The sequence below is a fragment of the Euprymna scolopes genome, chromosome 35, assembly GCF_053919585.1.
Source record: "Euprymna scolopes isolate OS-2025 chromosome 35, ASM5391958v1, whole genome shotgun sequence".
Taxonomy (NCBI): domain Eukaryota; kingdom Metazoa; phylum Mollusca; class Cephalopoda; order Sepiida; family Sepiolidae; genus Euprymna; species Euprymna scolopes.
The window spans coordinates 37952891-37974064 of record NC_136516.1 but is presented as its reverse complement, the minus strand read 5'-3'; the positions used below and the strand labels follow the sequence as shown (position 1 = coordinate 37974064).

At 33.1% G+C, this 21174-nt stretch overlaps 2 protein-coding genes across 2 annotated transcripts in view; one reads left to right on the top strand and one right to left on the bottom strand.

Annotated features, from left to right (window-relative positions):
• LOC145259825 (anaphase-promoting complex subunit 10-like) overlaps positions 1–914 on the bottom strand; it is a 52759-nt gene extending 51845 nt beyond the window's left edge. Inside the window, exon 1 of the mRNA XM_080117626.1 lies at positions 750–914. Within this exon, the coding sequence (XP_079973752.1) occupies positions 750–849 (100 nt within the window). The 5' untranslated portion in view covers positions 850–914. The remainder of the gene's footprint in view (positions 1–749) is intronic.
• Positions 1–21174, top strand: part of LOC145259824 (arrestin domain-containing protein 3-like) — a 96907-nt gene that overhangs the window by 3663 nt on the left and 72070 nt on the right. The gene's annotated exons all lie outside the window — the stretch shown is intronic.

Sequence of the window (21174 nt, the reverse complement as noted above, 5' to 3'; positions counted from 1 at the left end):
TAATGTCTTGGCAAAATTCATTCCATATAGCAGAAGTCATAATTCCATTCAAACCAACTGAAATGGTCACAGGCGTTTGGCAAACAAAATCAAACATTATCTGTAATGTTGCTTCCAGTGTAAAAAAAAATGTTCCACGTCTTATTGATATTCTTCTGCCCTTCCGGCATCTTCAACAGACCTTGTCATGACGTGTCCACGAAACACAACTTGTTGCTTGCCACAAGACATTTTACCTGTGCATATTGTAACAAATTATTTTCCGTAAAATTTTGCAAAAGGTCCATTCTTCAAGTGACCATTTTCTTATAGTTGCAATTCTTTCAAGCGAGACAACGCAGATTAGATGGATGAGAGAGATGGAGTAAATGAAAAAGTTCCCTTTCTAACGCCCCCCCCCCTTTTTGTTTTGTTTTAAGACTGGAATAATCACCGGTTACATTAAAGTCGCAACATGGCCCTCGGGACATGATCAAAGTGTAGTATCTGTTCTTCAGATGCTGCACTTCTATTTCTTGTTCTCTTTCGGTGGAGGAGAAATCCTTCACGACTGAGACAATTTTTATTTTTGTACCTTTTCTCCACGTTAAAAAACGACCCTGGTGTCTAACTCTGTCCCGTGGGGAGGCATAGTAAATAGGTACATTAAAGTCGCAATATTTTTCTCGGTGATCACAAAGTACGTGCTCAATTTAGTAGGACGTTATAATTGAAAACTGATCCCCGACGATAGAAGTCATAAAAATTACCTTTTCGGTGAATGTTTATTTTTAACTGTAACACGACGCCGGCAATTTGGTTTGTGTTTTTAAGGGTTATCGATCGAGGCCATGAAAACGAATCTAGCATTTAAATTCGTCGCAAATTTACCGTTTGCATGCTGGGACTATTTTGCGTCATTTCACCGCCTTCGTTAACGCTTTTCTTTTTGTACATAATTCGTTCGCGAATGCTCGCGTGTAGTAAAGTGACTTGTCACATCGTGGAGGAATCTTTAGCGGACATTTGAAATAAGTTTTGTAAAAAGTGGTTCATCTTTTGTGTTATGTAGTTTTTAATGCTTTTTAATTGGTCTAAAAGATTACGTTTTCACGAGCGGTTTACAAAAAACATTTTTGAAGTTATTCAATTATAGAATTTGTATTGTTTTTAACAGGTGCTTCTGCAGTGTGATTAACCGTTTTTCCGTAAGTAACTCGCCGACATTAATCGAGCAGAAGAACCGTTTAATATTTCACACAAATTCTGTTTACATTGAGGGCGGTGGAAGATCGGCCGCGTGCCCCCTCCCCCCATCATGTAAACAGAATTTGTGTGAAATATTAAACGGTTCTTCTGCTCGGTTAATGTCGGCGCGTTACTTACGGAAAAAAATGGTTAATTGAACTGTAGAAGCACATGTTAAAAAATATACAAGTTCTATAATTGAATACCCCCCCCCCCAAAAAAAAAAAAAAAAAAAATTGGGGGAAAACATTTTTGTAGACCGCCCGTGAAAACTTAATAAAAAAGACTCCTTTTAATATTTGAAAACAAAAAGATAAATTTTTACTTTGACTCACCTTTTTAAATTGACGACTTCTACAGGTTTTCAAGTATCCTGGAAACGAATATCAAATTTGAAACAGTCAAGCAGTTGTCTAGATATTAGACTTTTTTTTCCAATGTATTTATGAATTTCTGTGGTCGTCGCCATTATGGAACGGGTGTCTTTTAACACGCATGCGTATTAGTACTTATTCAGTTGGGGGGAAAACATGATCGTCAGTGAAAACATAAGGATTACATTGGATAATAAATGTCTTAATATCCAGAAAACTACATGTCTGCTCTAAATAGAAATGTGATATTCGTTTTCAGCATACTAGAAAACACGTAAACGTCGTCAATTTAACGATGAATGTTAAGGTTGCAGTAAAAATTTAAAACAAAAACAAAAAGGGTATTTTCAGAGTCTTCACCGAACAATCAACAGAAATCCTGGTAAAATCCATTGAAAGCGGTCGGTGGTTCTAGGAGAAAATAAAGCTGTGTACGCATTATAAATGTTTCTTTTCTGTCTTATGTTATACATTAGTACATTAGGGGTCATTTCGAGTTAAAAGTTTATTTACTGCACTCATCTGGACTAGAGAAAATCATGATTTAAATGTGTATGTCTTGTCTAAATAACTAACGATGAATATCTAATATGGCCGACAAGACGAGTGATCAAAAAGTCAGATCAAGCGTACCGCGTACCGAAAAACGAAATGAGACTAACGAAATGAGACCTCATTTCGTTTTCTGGTACGATCGATCTGACTTTTTGATCACCCGTCTTGTCGGCCATATCAGAGAATTATCGTTAGTTATTTAGACGAGACATACACATTTAAATCATGATTTTCTTTAGTCCAGATGAGTGCAGAAAATAAACTTTTAACTCGAAATGACCCCTAATGTACTAATGTATAACATAAGACACAGAAAAGAAACATTCATAATGCGGACACAGCTTTATTTTCTCCTAGAACCACCGACCGCTTTCAATGGATTTTACCGAAATCCTTTTTACAATCATTTGTCAACAACGAGGGACTACAGTTGAAGATAACCTTTCTATTTATTAAATTGTTCGATGAAAGTACAGAATAGTTAAAAAAAAAAAATGCTAAGAATGAGATTTAAAAGTAAAAACGTTAATATTTCAGCACGGTCCATATTCTGTATCAGTACGACGTACTGACAGTACGTATTCATATTGTTCCATCGTTTTTTTGTTTGTTTTGTTTTTGTAAAGCGATGTTTTGATTTTGTATTTCTTTTTTTTTTTTATCGTTATTCATCATTTTAAAAAAAAAATTTCAATCAAGAGGAATTTTACTAATTTTAATAAATCGATGATCATCACTTTCAGGGGCATAGATTATTGTTAAAGAAATGCAGTTGAGAGATTAATCAATAAAAAATTTAAAAAATACATGGATTTCTGATCTGTTTACGTTAATTAATAGAAGCCTTTATGGTGCAAGTCCAGACTCCAGAACTAAAAAAAAAAAAAAAAAAAAAAATGGTCAAATAAAGAAATGTTCTTTTATACAACAGTGGCTCTAACCCCTGGGACTATTTCGTGTCTCCGTTAACGCTTTTCTTTTTTCTTTTTTTAAAAGTTTTCTTCCTTTGAAGATTGTAACGTTTGGTAGGGGCAACCAAACAGCTGCCAACATTGCCCTGCTTTTTAGTGAAACCAGCCGAGAGGTCTTTATAGTATACTCGCTGTTCTCTTAACTTCAATTGTCTGGATCTCTTTTGCACTTGGTTCACTAGGAATATTAGTTAGGTAGGACTTCACTCTTCAGGTTCTTTTTTATAAGCCCTGTCTGTGGCACCTATAATAACTGGTATATCTCCTTAATATTCCAGTTTCTTTCCATATCATACATGAGACCTTGGTATTCCATGATGCGTTTGCGCGTGCGTAGTAAAGTGACTTGTCACATCGCGGAGGAATCTTTAGCAGATATTTGAAATAAGTTAAAAAAAAGTGGTTCTTTTTTTGTGTTACGTAGTTTTTAATGCTTTTAAAATTTATCTTTTTTCTTTCTTTTACTACAAAATGAAAACGAGATGGACCTAACCATGTTTTTATTTTTAAAAATTCAAATAAAAACTATTTTTTGGTTAAAAAAAATAGTCGACAGATCAATTTTATTTTTAATAATTGCCATGTCAAAAATAGTGATATATTTTAAAAAAATTGCAAAAATTCATCGAGTTATTTATGGTTAAAAGCAATTTTTTACGGAAAATGTAGGAAATTGCATTTCCCTAGATGTGAACAACTTTAAATTTGCGAATAAAGGGGACATACTTCCCTTTTCGCCACTTTAATGACTGACGGGTTTCAGCCCGTAGTGATAAACTTTTCTTTTTTTTTTTTTTACTAAAAATTCAAAAACAATTATTCTGCTTAATGATTTTTCGTAATTTTTGGAATATATTTTCGTAATTTTTGGAATATATAACTAATTTCAACATGACAATTAAGTATATTCTGTATTTGATAGGCTTTTCTTTTCTCTCTCTCTTTTTTTAATTTATTTATTTATTTTTTTTAATGGCGTTTGATTTTAAAAAAAAAACCCGTTTCATAAATGTTTTTATTATAAAAGTTCAGTTCAAATAAGGACTATTTTATGTAAACTGCGTTAAAAAAATATTTTTGATAGTTTGTCTAATTAAAAAAATATTTTAAGAGTAAAAATAAAATATTTATTATAACATTAAAAAAAAAATCTCAGTGCAAACGAAAAAATATTGAATTTCAAGTGAAACAAATCGTATCTGCGTAATTATCAGATCTCAAATAGTAACATATCCCAATATTACGAAAAAAAAATACTTATTAATGAAATTTTTAGAAAGGAAGCAAAATCATTTTAAAATCATAAGTTAACAGGGGAGATAATTAAGTTCTGTTGCTTACATCACGTGACGAACTTAATTCAAAATGTGGGACAAAATTTATTTCCCACACAAACTTTATCGGAAACAATTTTTCATGAATAATTATTTTTCTACCCAATCGTTTCTCATAATTTTTTGCTATGATACTATTTTCGACATGACAATCACATAAATACCATTTGTTTTTACTTCAAATTCAATGTTTTTTTCGTTTGTATAATAAAGAAGCACCAAAATCTCCTTTCATTGAAAAAAAAAAAAAAAAAGAAGACTTGTAGTAAAAACATTTTAAGGAAGGAATTTTCCAGTCTTCACCGGGTAGCTGACAGGTCCGCAGAAATGATTTGACAGTTGTTTGTCAGCAACGGGGACTAAAGTTGGAGGTAACTTTTTTTAAGTTAAATTCACATGTTACGCACGGTATCTTTTGTTGCCACTTGTGCATTAGTGTTATGGAACAACCTTTTCTTCTTTCTTTTTCACGTACAAGAGCGCAGAACAAGGGGAGATGATGCAATTTCATTACCGGGAGACTCGAAAATGTCAACAACAATAATACAAAATAAAACATTATCTGGACCTTTATTGAATTAAAATAAAATTAAGAAAATTCTAATACACAAAATAATTTTGTTTCAGAAGCACAGAGGAGTCACATATACTCCAAACTAACTCCAAACTAATTATAAATTTTAAATAATATATTTTAAATAATAATAATAATAATAATAATAATTTTAAATAATATATTTTAAATAATAATAATAATAATAATAATAATTTTAAATATATTTTGCCAACTTTCATTCTCCTTTCTGAAATTGAATTGTCTTCTGTTTTGCGCTAGGTGTGTCAGAAACTTCATGAAAAATGTTGAATAATTCGACCCCCTGTCTTTCCAAGCTTATAACTATTCGAAAGATGTAATTCAAGCCCTAATTTTGTTTTCAATTAATGGGGCAAGGACTATAGGTTTCATTATTAAAAAAAAAAAAAAAGTTTTAAACTTCGGACTTTACAGGTAAATTTCCAAAAAAAAAACTTTTTTTTTTTTTAATTAGAATATATTTATTGATCTTTTATCTTCAATTTGTGATGTATAAAACTTTGAGTAAATTAATTATTTACTTTTTTAATAGACATATAAAAATAGGGGGGGGGCGTGAATTAAAAAAAAAAAACGTTTGTCTAAAATATTATATTCGGTTTATTGGAAAGAGCATAAAATTTCACATTGACCCTGAAAATATCGTAAAAATAGAATCAATAGAAAAATTTTGATAGATTTTTAAGAATTGAAAAATACTGAACTCGTAAAATTCAATTAATTTCATTAGTTTTTTTTAGAAATAAAAAATACTATTTCTATTACTTTTTATACAACTTTAATAGTTTATTTTGGAAGTATAATCCATAAAGAAAATAAACCACCCACTTTTAAAAGAAAAATTAAGAGTTTTTTTTTTTTGTTTTTTTTTAATTATATTTTATTCGCAGTTTCGTGTTAGGGGTGTCAAAAATTCCTACAAAAATTCTGATACACCTAGAGAATCCGTTTTACATATAAATTTAACATTAATCCCTATATTTCAGGACCATTCTAACGTTTTAATGCATTTATGCAAAAATATGCATTCTGCCCATCCATAGTTTCGCATTGTTATATTAAACAATCGTAATAATGTTACAGATGTATGCATGATAATAAACGCGTTTTGTTATGTACAAAATAAACTAAGAAGAATCTTAATTATTTTACTATCCACAAACAATATTAAGATTCAATTTATAAAATGTATCGAATTTTATTTCTGATCACATAAATATTAAAGAAATGAAAACGATTTTTTTCTCGCTTCTGAACAACTTGAAGAAAACGATTCTTTATTTTGAATTCACACTACGGATGATCAAAAGGGTAGCTTTGTTTTCCCTCTATTTTAGTTCTAACTTTATCATTACTATTCTATGATATGACAATTCTTAGTAAATTTCTGACATTTACAAATTAATTTTTGTATAATGAACACAATTACCACATAATAAACAATATATTTTTATATAATGAACATAATTACCACATGATAAACAATATATTTTATCAATGCTGTAACCACCCGTGTTTACAAACAAAACGAAATACTTGCGTGCATTTATTTTATTGTTTTGTTTATCCGAATTTCGTCTGTCCATTGTTTTTCATTTAAAAAAAAAAAAAAAAATGTCATTGACGACCTACCATAACACGGAAAAGTGCAATCGTTTCTTATTGTTAGAATTTAAATCCCGGTCAAAAATAGTTCGATTTTGTTTTTCGTCCTATTTAAATTTTTAACCGTTTTATATTTTCTTTTGTTTATAATTGAGTGATGTTTTGTTTGTTTCGCGCCCGTAAAAATCTTCACATTGAAAATTTACAAGCCTGTAAGGAAGGTATAAAAAATTTGATAAATTTTTACGACGTACCCCAGCGTATTATAAACACCCCAACCATGTTAAGAACGGCTTTTGGAATAAACACCCCAACCTCGAAAGCCGTTCTTAACATGGGGGGGTATTCCGAAAGCCGTTCTTAACTATGAGTGGTTGGGGGTGTTTATACTACGTAGAGGCGTGTCGTAAAAAAAAAAAAAATACCCAAAATTTTAATTATTCGACAAGGAGTACAAATAAAACAAGAAAAATTCTTATTTCATGGAGTTTTGAAGAGAGCAATTATATAATGTGTGTGTGTGTATATATATATATATATATATATATATATAAATTTTTTTTTTTCTTTTTACTATAATAATTAAATACCTACAGACACTAGTGTTTCATCCTTTCGGGAATCTTCAGTGCAGGGTGTCACGATTAACACCAGTTGACAGATTCGAACTCGGCAACACGAACCATCTCTGGCTCGATTAGCAAAGACCGTATCCATTCGGTTACCATTAACCGCGTGAAATAACGTTAAAATGTTCTTTACGTCGGTCAGACAGTGATCTAATCGTTATACAATGATCTATTCATAAGAGCTAAATTGACTGACTTTAATTCAACAGAAAAGTGCTCAACGATAAGAAACGAGTTTCTTAAATATATATTTATATATACACACATATGATGATGACGAAAATTATAGAAATATTCCGACAAGATGAAACAGAAACAAATCCAGAAAGTTTTCTGATTAGTTCAAAATATTTGGTTTTATTCAGGATAGTGTATGCGCAAACGACATGCATACGAACTCGTTTATGCACTTTGTTTTTGTACGCCGATGTACAAAAACAAAGTAAATATTATAGAGATCATTTACTTAGCAAGCCCTTTGAAGTGTTCAAATTTCTTTTGCACCTATTTGCAACTTACATCCTACACCATATGGTCTATATGATGCTTCTTAGAGAATTCACAGTTGAGTATTAAAAGATTTAAAACTAACAATATTTGTAATTTTTCTTGAGGACGATCTGACCTTGTTATCTGGTCATCTGAAATAATTGTTTTATTTGGGGTTTTTTTTCTATTTAATTTAAAGTTATCATTTATCACAGTCGGGAGGCTACTCAAGGTTATGTGTTAGGAAGTTGGTGAATACTCAATGACTGTCAGTCATAGTGGAACTTGGTAGGGCTTAGTTATTTTAGAGGACGAGCCAACAAAAACTTATTTACATTGGACTTGAAAAATATCAACTTATATTCAACTAGAAAGCAGCTCCGGGTTATCTTGTTCCATTGATGGGCAGTTCTAGGAAAGAAACTTTGCTTGCGGAAATTACATTTCAATTTGAACAAAAAGTAAGGGGAAATTGTTGACAGTTTTTTTTTTTTTTTTAAATAAACGAGTATTGCAAATGGGAAGCATGAATTGGAGCTCAGTCGAGCACCTGCCATGAAAGAAACAATAGAGCAGAGATGGACTTGTAATGTCTCTTCTGGGGGAAGGAGGCAATAGGGAGGCGAAAAAGTTTTTGCTTGCTAGATTTTGAAGACTGTTTTGGACTCTGTCTAGGCCTGAGAGGGCATGCTTAGGAGCTCCTCTCCAGATATAGCAGCAGCAGTATGCCATACTGGATCGTATTTGACTTTTGTAGAGGATAGCATCGGAAGCAAAATATTTTCTGGAACGGTAGAATGATCCTACTATTTTTGCCAGTGAATCTGGCAACAGATCTGTTGTAGGCCTTCTATTTCAGGTCAGTTCCAGTAGTTAGTCAAAGCAAGGTGCTTCCTCTAGATGAGAGCTGTCCGTTTTTATAGGGGCTAAGTGGGGATTTGAGTGCTGGTGGTGAAAAAAAAAAATAGAAGTTTAGTTTTGGATTTGAATGCAACTTTTTTTTTTTTTTTTTTTTTTTTTTTTTGACCTCATTGTACAACATGCTCCAGGTCAGGGGAGAGAGACTCAGAAAGTGGTCATTGCTGGCCTTTGAGGTGTTGCCATAGATGATAGTATCATCTGCATAGATCTCGACGAAAGATCTCTGTATGTGATTTAGGAGATCATTGATGAAGATCAGGAAGATAGTTGGAGCCCGGATGGATTCCTGAGGTATGCCAGTATTAATACTGTGAGCTTCGGATTTGTACCCATCAACGACTGCTTTAATAAAAAGGATTTGATGGCTGAGAGAACATTTCCAGCCATGCCGTAGCTGGAAATCTTGTGAAGTAGATCTTTATGCCAAACCTATTATGCTTTATATTGTGAAATATAAGATCTTCATCGAGCTTATAGCTACATGTAAACAAAATAGATTGCATCAGCAGGAGCAGAGACACCCAAACATCAGGAGCAGCCACTGATACAACAGCATTGATTTTTAAACAACAATCGCACAAACCAGTGCTTAACGATATTCGATCGATCGTTGATGTCACATTGAAGTTGTCAGAAACTATGCTTTTTGTACCCATCCTTTCACTATAATACACAGTTCATTAAAGCAAAGAATTACCTGGTAAAGCACATTGCCCAAGGAAATATCTGCGCTATGAGAGAAGGCTAGGAGATTTAGACAGATGAGATACGAAAATGTGATAAAATATTTATAAAAGGGCCACAAGTGACAAACTTAATCTAAATTCACTCGGACACACCAGGTTTAAATAGAAATAAAACAAACGCAGAATCATGGCTAATCGTATCATTACGACACGTCTGACAGCAAAGTTTTTATTGTTCACACCCGAACTATGTGCCTACAACTATGTCCGCGTGCAATATATAAGGCCTCACCGCTACAGCTGAGGAGCAGTGGTGGCTGAGGTGATGTGACGCCTCATATGTTTTATTCTCCTCTAGCAGCAGCAGCAACAACTAACTCTAACGTCTTTTCCCTTTCCTTCTCATAGTAGCAGAGGCTGTTCGCCCACCAATGCCAACAACAAACTTTAATAACAAAGACTTTGATATTTTCTTCATCTTGGAAATCCTAACAACGAGACAATTCAAATTATTCACAACGTTTAATAACTTTAATAACCTCTTCATCCTGCCAGAAAGAGGGATTTCTAATTTTCACTTCTAACAAACCTTAATAACAAGGACTTTGTTATTTTGTTTCTTCTCGGAAACTTATTTACAAGAGACATTTTCAACCATTTTGTTTCTTTCAATAAATATTTAACTTGATACTCTGTCTTTCTTGCTACCATACGCTAAATTTATTATTGTGACTGTCGGTATCAAGATACGATACCTTGTGACGATGATATAGCAACTGGCATCAGAGGTTTACAACATACATCTGGCGCTAAAAGCAATAATATATCGTATGTCAAGAGCTATTGCTTTAAAAATGAAGCCATTATCAATAGATTAACTGATCTTGTGTCCTGCTACTGTCAACACATCAGTGTTGATCCCTCAGAATAGAATAGGTTATTTTTGTTGAGATGGTTCATAGCTTCTCTATTTATCACACTCGAGTAATTTACTCATAATGCACAGGAGACTGGTCTGTACTGAGAAATAGAGGAACAATCTCCTATGTTTTTAAATTTACGGTTCCAAGTGAGAATTGTCTGAAGATAGCAGTTTCAATCCTACCCAAAACCAGCCAGAGGCCTACTTGGCCAAAACGTAGTGAGATGACGACAACTATGGATAGCAGTAATTGCTGAAAATGCAGTTAGGAGATTCGGAGTTCTTATCCAGTCATGGTTACCACCTGACGAAGGCCAGAGGCATAGTTGGCCGAAACGTTGTGAAATAACAACTAAGAAGGATGAGGATAATAGTCCGCAATAAATAAATAAATAAATAAATAAATAATACTCATCTCAATAATGAATTCTAATTAAATAATATAAATAGGCAAACTATTGAGGTTTTTCAGGGAGTTAGGAAGCATCTCTGCTTAAGGTAGTGTTTAAATAACTTGGTTAGTATAGGAGCTAGTTTCGGTTGCAGTTTTTAAAAATGTTTTTATCACTGTTGTCAGGGTCGGTTTCTTTGCTGGAATCAAGGTTATTGATAAGTTTGCTAACATCTTGGACAGATATATGGCCTAGCGTATTTTCAGACCTGGGAGGAAATTCAGGGGACAGGCGGCCCTGATCACTCAGGGTAGAGTTTAATGCAAAGTTCTTGAAGAGTTTGGTTTTGTTAGATGCTGATATAATCACGTAGATGATGGTTGGGATGGAAGATGCACATCTGTTCAGAACCTTGTTTGTTATGCACCAAAACTCGTGGGAACTGAGTCTCTGCTCAGCTCCTTTAGTTTTTACAGTATGGACAAAAGACTTGCAATTTCTATGATTCTTTTGCAGTGGTTGCAAGTATTCTTAAAGGTAGCTTTAGTTTCTGAACATCTATTTCGTTTAATGCAATTAAATTAGTGATTTCTGTGTGCAGTGGCAGCAGCACGTTCAAGGCTATACCATGGTTGACTAATCGGTTTCAGTTGGAGGAGTTTTTTTGTTTTTTTTTTTGTTTTTTTTATGTAACTGTTAATACCAACTATGTCAATCTGTTGTCAGATGCTATAGAGGACACATCTTTATGAATATGGAGCTTAGTGATATTTCGGATATGAATGAACGGAAACTATAAGTTGGCAACCAAGTAGCGCTACAGTGCAATGGAGAGGGACATCTAAGGTCTTGTTAAACAAATTGTCCAAGGAAAATCTGCACTAAGAGAGAATGTTTTAGTCTTAATGTAGACTACAGTGGGCGGAAAATCCTAGCAGATGTAGAACAGCGGATGTATACAATTCAGGGCAAGTTATCAGAAAGATTTAGAAGGTTGCGAATTGATCATTAGTATCGGGAATGCAATTAGCTTTATCGACAATCTTGGTCAGAAGTCATGACAAAATCTTCCCTTATCATCTGTCTTGTTTGAGTGAACCAGTTATTCAACGTTGTGAACATTAAATCTCCAGACATGAATGGGATGGGCAAACAGAATATGGTCAATTTCCCCCCCCCCCCCGATACTCTCAAACATAATTACTCCATCGTTGTGGGTGACAGTATAGGGTTAATATGAAAGTGGTGCGGTAAGTGTAATTTGGAAGTGCATGTAGAATTCTTTAGAGATGTCCATATTTTTTAAATATTGAAAATAAAATCGAAATAAATTGTTCTGAAATTACATTGTATTATTGTAGATACAAGAGTTAGATCCCTTTATCAAGAAACTATCTGATGTGTCCAATTAACATTTGGTAGTTTCATGATAAAGGGATGCAACTCTAGTGTACACAATACTGGAAATTTAGAAGTAAAATGAACACGGTGTAGACCAATCTACAATGAGGAAAATAACATTTAATCATGCTTGGTTGGCAATATACAAGTGGGTCAGGAGATGTAAATATGATTGTCAACTGGCATATTGTTTTGTATGTAAATGAAATTGACTTTTCCTGTTGTCAATTAAGTTTTTTTTTGTTTATTATAAAATTGTTTATATATCAAATTTTGTTTTGAAAACTTGAATTTTGTCTGGAGAAGGCCTTGAAAACTTTCAGAAGTCCTTAAAAATAGAAATTGAAAATTTGTACGAACCCTGATATATAATTTTATATAAGACAATCCCAGCCAAATAAAATTGCTCAGTGTATTAGATAGAACAAATGAAAAATTTACAGTTTTTAATATTTAAATTTCATTCAGAAAAGTATAATTTTTCAAAACAAGAATTTATTATTTGAACAAAGAATACAATTCAAAGTAATTTCCTTAACCCATGGATTTTCAATGTAGGTTTATCTCCTTAGAGGAAAGTCATTAACAAAATATTAAATCTGATTTGATGTAATTTTGCTTTTCAGCACATACATAGAAAATATATTTTAAAAAGTAAATCTTATTAAGGCACACCGAGAAAGAAAATAAAGGTTAAAACAAAAAAAAGGATGAGATTTTGGTATTCAACGAGAATAGTAATCCTTGAAAGGAATGGAACGATGTTATTAGGTTCCAGATTGGTTAAAGATTTCCTCATTGAAAGTAAATTCCAATTCAGTTCGATGGAACATCCAGAATAACAGGCAATAATCCTTTACAAATGAAGATATATATTTCCCCCAAACCACTGGCCTTAGAGCAGGGACTAAAACTTGCTACTATGGTTTCAATTGATCTGAAATAACAGCAAGGGGAGACTTGTTTCTAAATATTTCTCATGTTATATCTCCCCCCTTTTAAAAATAGGGTCGATCGATTGATGCCTCCGTTCAGTCTCGAAAGACAAAGGATACTCCTGTAGGGGCAGCTGTAATTGTGAGGCAAGAGTTGCGCAATTGCCAGCCACACCTCTCCTGGATCGGCACTGCTTGAGTCCAGTGGCAAGGAAAAGTCCAGCAATGCGGAGATATGCAGAGAGCACACACAGCACCTAGAAGTCTCAAATTGTCACCCATTTTGTACTGACTAGATCCAACATTGCTTAACTTCAGTGATCCATACGGCAGAAATAGGGTACGATTATAAATATCTCCAGTATCAAATAATCCTTTGAAATTTACTTTATGTATGAAAACACAGGAAGGGAGATATAACATATGAGAAATATTTGGAATCAAGTCTCCACTTGAAACCATAGCAAATCATTTGAAACCATAGCAGCAAGTTTTAGTCTCCCTTCCATCAAGGCTAGAGGTTTTGGGGAAATATCAGATATTTTGTAATTCATATGAGAAACTAGGAAAATAAATGATAATGATTAAAACATTGGTAAAGGTGCAGTATCTTTCCACCCTCAAAAAATCCTTTAAGATTACTATTACAGGTTTTCGAGAGAGCTGACAATAAAAATAACGTTTAAAATTCTAGGAAACTAGTAGTTTCCAACATATGAAGAAATTATAGTTTTAAAGTGGGGGATAACTTTTCTATATTAATTTAATGTAAAATGAACACTCCCTTTATAGCTACTTTTTTTTTTAAAGGAGTTGTTTATTCAGTAATTGTGGCCTGCTAGACCAACACAAAAAAACATGTTCTCCATAGGTTTTCGGGTGTGCTGAAAATAAATATCACATTCAAATTTTTTGCAAATTAGTATTTTGCTGGGTATAAAGCAATGTATTTCTTTGTTATAAGTGGTGGTCATTGTTGTACATGCAAGTGCGCATATTTTTGATTAATACCCGGAAAAATACTTATTTGCGGAAAATTTAAATGCAATAGTCGTTTTCAGCATACCTAAAACAAGTTTTTTTTTTTTTTTAAGATAGGTTCAGGCCACAATAAACACCACCCCTAAAAAGAATAAAAAGGCTCCCCCCCCAAAAAAAAAGGTGGCGATAAAGTGGTTGCTCATTGTATGTTAAATTAATATACAAAAGTGATCCCCCACTTTCTGAAACTATACTTTTTTTTTTTTTTCGTAACTTGGGAGCTACTCGTTTCCTGGAATTGTAAACATTATTTTCATTTGCAGCATCCTCGAAAACCTATAATTATGGTAATTTGAAAGGATATTTTGAGGGTGGAAAGATACTGTAACAGAAGTTTGAATAAGGACAGTAATACAAAAAACTCCTATTATATAAAAGGAACTTTGTGGGTGTGCATGTGTTCATTTCTTATGGACTCCTAAACGGCAGGGCTGCTTTTTTTATTTTTTTTTTTATTTTATTTATTTTTTTTTTGAAATTTCACACAAAGGTACTTTATATGCCTGGCAGTGTTTTTAGATAGGCTTTGTGTTGGAATGTTTTCAATAAGTAATTGATAATTGAAATAATCCAATGAAAGAAAAATAGATGATTTTGACTAAAGTTAACGCCTTATACAGCCTAACATCACAAATGTATTTGAAAAGTTTTATTAGCACACAAGCAGAAAGGTTCGGGTCAGAAAGATAACAATAATATAAAAAAACTTTATCCCCCCCCCCCGAGATAATATAGGAGAATGGAATATTTTTGATACATAATGGGGTATGGTCCCCCACAGTTGGAAGATTTTATTCATAAATGTATGCTGCTAGGAACTGGCGAATCAAATTAATTCACGTTGTGCTACCAACCAATCAGAAACCAGAATTGCTCCATAGAAATTAAACCTTTTTTTTTTTTTTTTTTTTTAAATAGCAAACTTGCATATGTTTTCTTCGTGTCAACACGGGAAGAATCTTTTGCTCTAGCTACAAAAATTATATCGTCAGGAACCGGAACAAAACAACTGTTTACTGAGTACCAGTCACTTCCAGGACTTGTATAGAACAACTAACCATCGGAAACTGTTCTGAAAGTAAACCTGGCTTCCAACTCAAGAGTTATCTAAAATGAAATATTACTTATTCTTTTTGAATAAGTGTATGTATCCATTTTTATGAAGTGGTAAGAAAATTTGATTTATTCTTCAAATTTTCTCTATAGGAAAATAAATGGAAAAAAAAGGCATACTAGCAATAAAAAAGGGGAGCAAAAGAGAAAAAAAATTAAAAAAAGGAACAAATGGAAACTACACACGAAAAGTATATCAATTTTGTTCAAATTTTATTTAACGAATAAAATAGGAGTTGCTTTTGCTTCCCAAAGCAATGGTTAAAAAAATTAACCTTAAAGTAAAAATTACAAAAATGAAAACATACAGTCCAATAATTAGTTTGATGGAGCGACAAAGTTAAATTTATTGTTCTAGGAAATATAGAAAAAAAACAAAAACTGGCAACAAAATGCAGGGACAAAAAACTGGCAACAAAATGTAGTGGGGGGGGGGACTTATCAAAATATTAGAACAATCTTACTTGAAATAAAAATCTGAAAGGCAAGAAACATGCAAACATATAAAAAAAAAATGTCTTTAAAATGTCCTCTCTTTCTTTTAAAAATAGCACCATCAAGGGTACGAGTTATTGGCTTTCTTGCCCAAAAGGTAATATAAAACTTTTTATAGTCTTTTTATTCAAAAGGGAATTTTTTCTGACACCACTTTCGGTTAAATTATCTTCTAAGATTGTCTCTTCTTTGAAATTGCATGGGGACAGCTGAAAACCTTGTTTTCTTTTCTGTATCTCTTACTGGAGAAAACCTCAAAAAATACAATCCATTTCTTTCAGTGATCTTTTCGAAACAAATAATTCCACTGTTGGTGGTGCCTTTTTTTGCCCTGTAATTAACTGGGAATGAAAGTTTGGCAACTATCAACTCTGCTATGGATTTTTATCCTGGGCCCCTATAATCAACAGATTTGACCATTCTTGTAATGATCCGGTCTCTGTTGATTTTTTCTTTTTTTTTCTTTCTTTTTTTTTTTTTTTTTTTTTTTTTTGCAGTGGGTGTTTAATCGTGTGCAGTTCCAGGAGGTCCACCTTCCCAGGTTTTGCCTTCTCTCTTTGAGAACGGGTTAGTTTATTGCTAATCGCCTGAGACGCCCTCACTGCCGACGGGGTTGCTCAGGCACTTTTTGTCGGGTCAGAGTGCCCCTCCTCTTGGGGCACTGACTTCTCAATCCCACTTTCCGACCCTGATGTCTAAGTTCTTGCCGTGGGAAAGAACTAAACAACTATGGAAGGAACCCGTCCCCCCCCCCAAACGTACCCTTCCTCTAAAAGAGATTCCTTGGTAACTGAAATCGGCAATGAACCCTTCCTCCTCGAACCCCATCCCCCTCCTTTTCTCTCTCTCCCAAGTGACCGACTGCTTTGGGGCAAGGATTGTGACATAGTGATGATGATGTCAAAGGATCGCCCAGCCTCACTGCCACATGCTAAACAGGAGGGGGGTAAAGAGTATGATACCCAGAAGGACAAGGCAAGAAATGCAGGCCTCTCGCCCCACACTGGCACCTTTTTAAAGGCTGAGAGGTTTAAGGAAAATAAAATTCTCAAAGTGGTTAGTAGGGGTCTCCATTGGTAATGTCATAATTTTATTTGTACTTTATGAAGCTATTTGTTTAACAGATAGATGAAAAGCATAAAATATGAATAAAGGAAGTAACATCTAATGATTAAAAAAAATGTTTATTAAAAAAGAAAACTGAACATTTCAGTAGAATGGAATTTAAATCCTTTTAATGTTTTAAAAATTATTTTTTAAAATGTTATTTTTCGTTGCAGTTCAATTGATTATAGTATATTAATGAGATTTTTTTTGTGTCAAAATATAATATTGAATTTATTTGTATTAGTCATGGTGAAAGTAAATTTTTGCCAGAACGGATTTTCTGGGATAATTCTCGTTGCTCCCCTAAGGGCTATTGTAGGGGTAAAATTGCTCCAAAATCGTTCGTCCATTCATTTGTTCATTTTCCTCAATAACCACTCCTTGATTTTTTTTTTTTTTTTTTTTTTTAATTAAAAAAAAAAATGTTGTGCAAACATTAGTCATGGTAAAAGTAAATTTTTAGTAGCGTGCAAGCGACTCTATAAGTCACTCGGTCAGTCGGTCGGTCTGTCCGTAACACTTTTGTGCTTGGCCTTTTTGGTTAAGATCAAAGATCTGTTGTTAATAGATGCAGTTCTTGGCTTTTTAAGCTTTTCTTGGCCTTTTGGCCAAGATCAAAGTGTAGCATCTGATATGAATAAAAGATTTAATATCTCAAAGTGTAGCATCTGTTCCGACAGATACTGCAAGCAAAGACCATATGTGGGGGCGACCCCACATATAAGACCTTGGTCAATGTAGGGGTAAGCCTTCATACCAGTTGTCACTATCCAGCTCCCCTACTCCCCGGGGAGTTGGTCCCCATTTCCCCTTCACTCCTCACATTAAAAATCGGCCTTGTGCCTAATTTGCTTGGTGGGGGAGCAAATAAATACCATCTGTTCTTACTATATGCTGTACTTATGTTTTAAATTTGTGATATAAAGTGGGGAATCGCTTTTCTGTATTAATTTAATGTAAAATGATCACCCACTTTACAACCAGTCAGTCTCAAAGCCATTCAAGTCATTCTCCAGATCATTCAAGTTGTTTTTGAAGGATTCCAGTTATTTTTAAAGCACTCAAGTCCTTCTTAAGGTCATTCAATTCATCCTTAAGTTCATTAAAGCCATTTACTTTTTATTTATTTAAGTCATTTCAGGCCATTTTTCGGTCATTTTAGTTTATCTTTAAGAATTTCATGTCACTCCTACATTCACGCATTCATTCATTACACGAGAGCACGCAACTAATGGCTATCGGCCTTGTTCCCTCTTGGAGGGGGACCCCCCCACATGCTCAGGCTTGTTTTATAGAATGTTATTTTTCTATTGCAATTCAATAGATTAATGAGATTTTTGCTGTGAAAACATAATATTGATTTCATTTGGATTTTTATATACAAATTCTTAACATAAAAAATATGTGACCTCAGCATATATAATGTTAAAATTTCGAAGGATTGTAATATATTTTATTCAAATTGCATAAAATGAAATACGAGTGTTATCAGGAAAGGATTTAGTAAAAGTTTTGATAAAAAGAATTGGATATATTTAAAGTTTGCAGAAACATGAGAACTATAATGAAGGGTTGAGAACCAGATGCCTGCAGTGTAGTGATGGGGCGATTCCAATATTTTTCCTGATTCTGTACTAAATTCCCGATTCTGATACAATTACAGATAGAGATTGATTATGAATCTCTAATTATTTAACTATAAAATTATTTTCCCTGATTTTCGTAAAAACACATATTAAATATGCAGATATTTTCCTGAACATCAAAATACACTTGTGGAGGATGATCTATCGATTTTAGCTTTACTGGTAATTTAAAATCAAAAAATGTTTATAATGGAAGATTTTATGTTAAACAAAATCAAATAAAAAAGAATCCTTTTTTGCATCGCAATGTAGGCATCAATTTTTCCGATTCCGAATCCCAAATCTTCAGATTTTGATTCTGATTAATCATCCGGACACTACTTCAGTGGCACATAAGCTTCATTACGTCGCCTGACAAGGACTTTTGCTTCTTGCCAACCAATGGTCCGAAACATTGTAATATTTTTATGTATAAATAAAAATATATATATATATATAAAAATTCAAATTGCATAAAATGAAAAATGGATATTATCAGCTACGAAACAAAATTTTACCCCCCCCCCATAAATTATTGAAAACTGCATTTTGCATATAAATTAATTCAATAAGTACGAAAATTAAAAAAAAAATCTCACATTTAGTTGAATTTTTGGTAGATTTCTAAAGCGCATATATGTCTGTGAATTAAAAATAACTACATAAGAACATTGTTTTAAGGCCTCAATAATATAAACATGATTTTAGTCTTTTGATAAACTATTAGCAATTTATTTTAAGCTTCTATGGAATGGTACAAAAGTTATAATTAAATCTATATTAAGTTGCATCGTGTTACATATAGGAGCAAATTCTATGGTGCACTTTGGGGGTATTTCGTGGTCAGCAATTTAGAAAATAAGTCTTATTTTTAATTTATTTTTTTACATGGGAGCCTTCACTTATCACGGCCTGAAGGCCACTCGAGGATAAGAGTTAATGAGAAGTTTTATCACTGCACAAGCAGAAGGGCCTGCCATATAAATTCGACAGCTAAGACAGTCGCGTTCAAAATGAATGTTTCTGTTTAAAGTACAATTGAACCATGTTTGTTTGGTTTGGTTGTTTTTGTTTTACGGCATATCAACCCTTTTCAGGTTATTTAATGCTGAATCCAAAGATTTTGAAGAAAAACTTGATAATAGAATATATTTGTTGTTTTCAAGTTGGTTTCTATTTAACCCATAGTTGGGACCCTAACAGGTACTACCACTCCGGGTCAGAGTGGACCTGTGAGCAATGGCAATTAAAGGGTGGCTCCACACTCCCCAAAGCCCGCAAGCTGGGGCCTCACCACTGGATATAGTTTAAGGTTATATCCGGGACCAATTGAACCATGATACTTGACTTTTGCATTATAAACTTTAATTCAAATCATTATATATAAAAATAATTTTATAAAATCAACAGTAAGTTCTCTACAGTGCAATGTAGACTACAATGTACTGTGGACCAAGTCATTGCAAGGAGGCATATGAAGGTTGCCTCTAGTGCACCTTGGTGTTTTCCCGACTAGAGCAGGCAATCAATCGATTTGATTAAAAAATGGGCGACTTCACCAATTTTGATGACAATAAAAGTATGAGCGTGTGTAACATTTGTTGATCGTCATTCAGTCACGGGCAATGTCGCATCTCCCTGCTTTCGTATATTTTAAAAGTAGTTTACTTAAAAAAATATTTATTTAAACTATTTCCTCAAATAAAATAGTATTTCTATACAGTGTCCTAAAAAGGTTTTACTTTGAAAAGTTTTTCTTACAAGTATTTTTTTTTTCACAAAAAAAAAATTCTGTGCTTGTAATTGTTTTCCAACGGTAAAATGAAACGATATTATTTTTACGTGAGAAAATACATATTTTTAATTTTACATATTTTATTACAAATAAAACTGTTAAATTCAAGCAAAGTCCACTGATGCTTGCTGCGTGCCTGTCAAACTAAAATCAGACATAAAAAGAACATACCTAATACAGAACATATTATTTTTTAAAATTTCAATAAATTTTAAAGCCTTTTGGGAATATTCTATATTGGATACGTTTTTATTTTTTTATGATGTTTCATTTTAGTCTGAAAAACTCGCAGCAACAGCAAGCGTCGGGGAACTTTGCTTAAATCTATACTTCTTAAATTTTTTTATTTAAAAAGAAAATACAACTTTGTTACATGTATACAATTATGGATTTTTAAAACTGAAAAAAAAAAAAAAAATGTGGTTATTCGTAACTATTGTTATTATATATAAACATATTAGCCTGCGTGCCCGGCGTTGCATGAATGTTTGGGAGGTGTGAGTTGAGCAAAAAAAAAAAAAAAAAAAAAAAATGATAGTAGGCAGGCTTGAACCCATGACGCGAAGGCAGAAAGTGAAAGAAAATTTGGCGTCTTACCGCTACTCCATGACACGACCGGAAGTTCAGAACGTTAAAATTAGGCAAACACACTCTAACTGATTCGATGACTTGCAAAAGTGGCTCGCAAAAAATCGACCTCTCCTTGTAGAAAACTGCCCAGTTGAAGGTGAAGGAATTAATGTTTTTAGCCAATTTTTCGATATTTGTCGTTCGAAGGGTCGAGCTTCAAAACGATGCCGATCTCGTGAAAATCTGTTGCCTCTGTCAAAAGGCAGACATACATATATACATACATTTAAACAGACAAGTGAGATTTATATTATAGAAGATAAAACCATTCTTTAATAATAATAATTATGACCTGACCTAGCTTGATTATAACCTACGTGATAATGAAAATA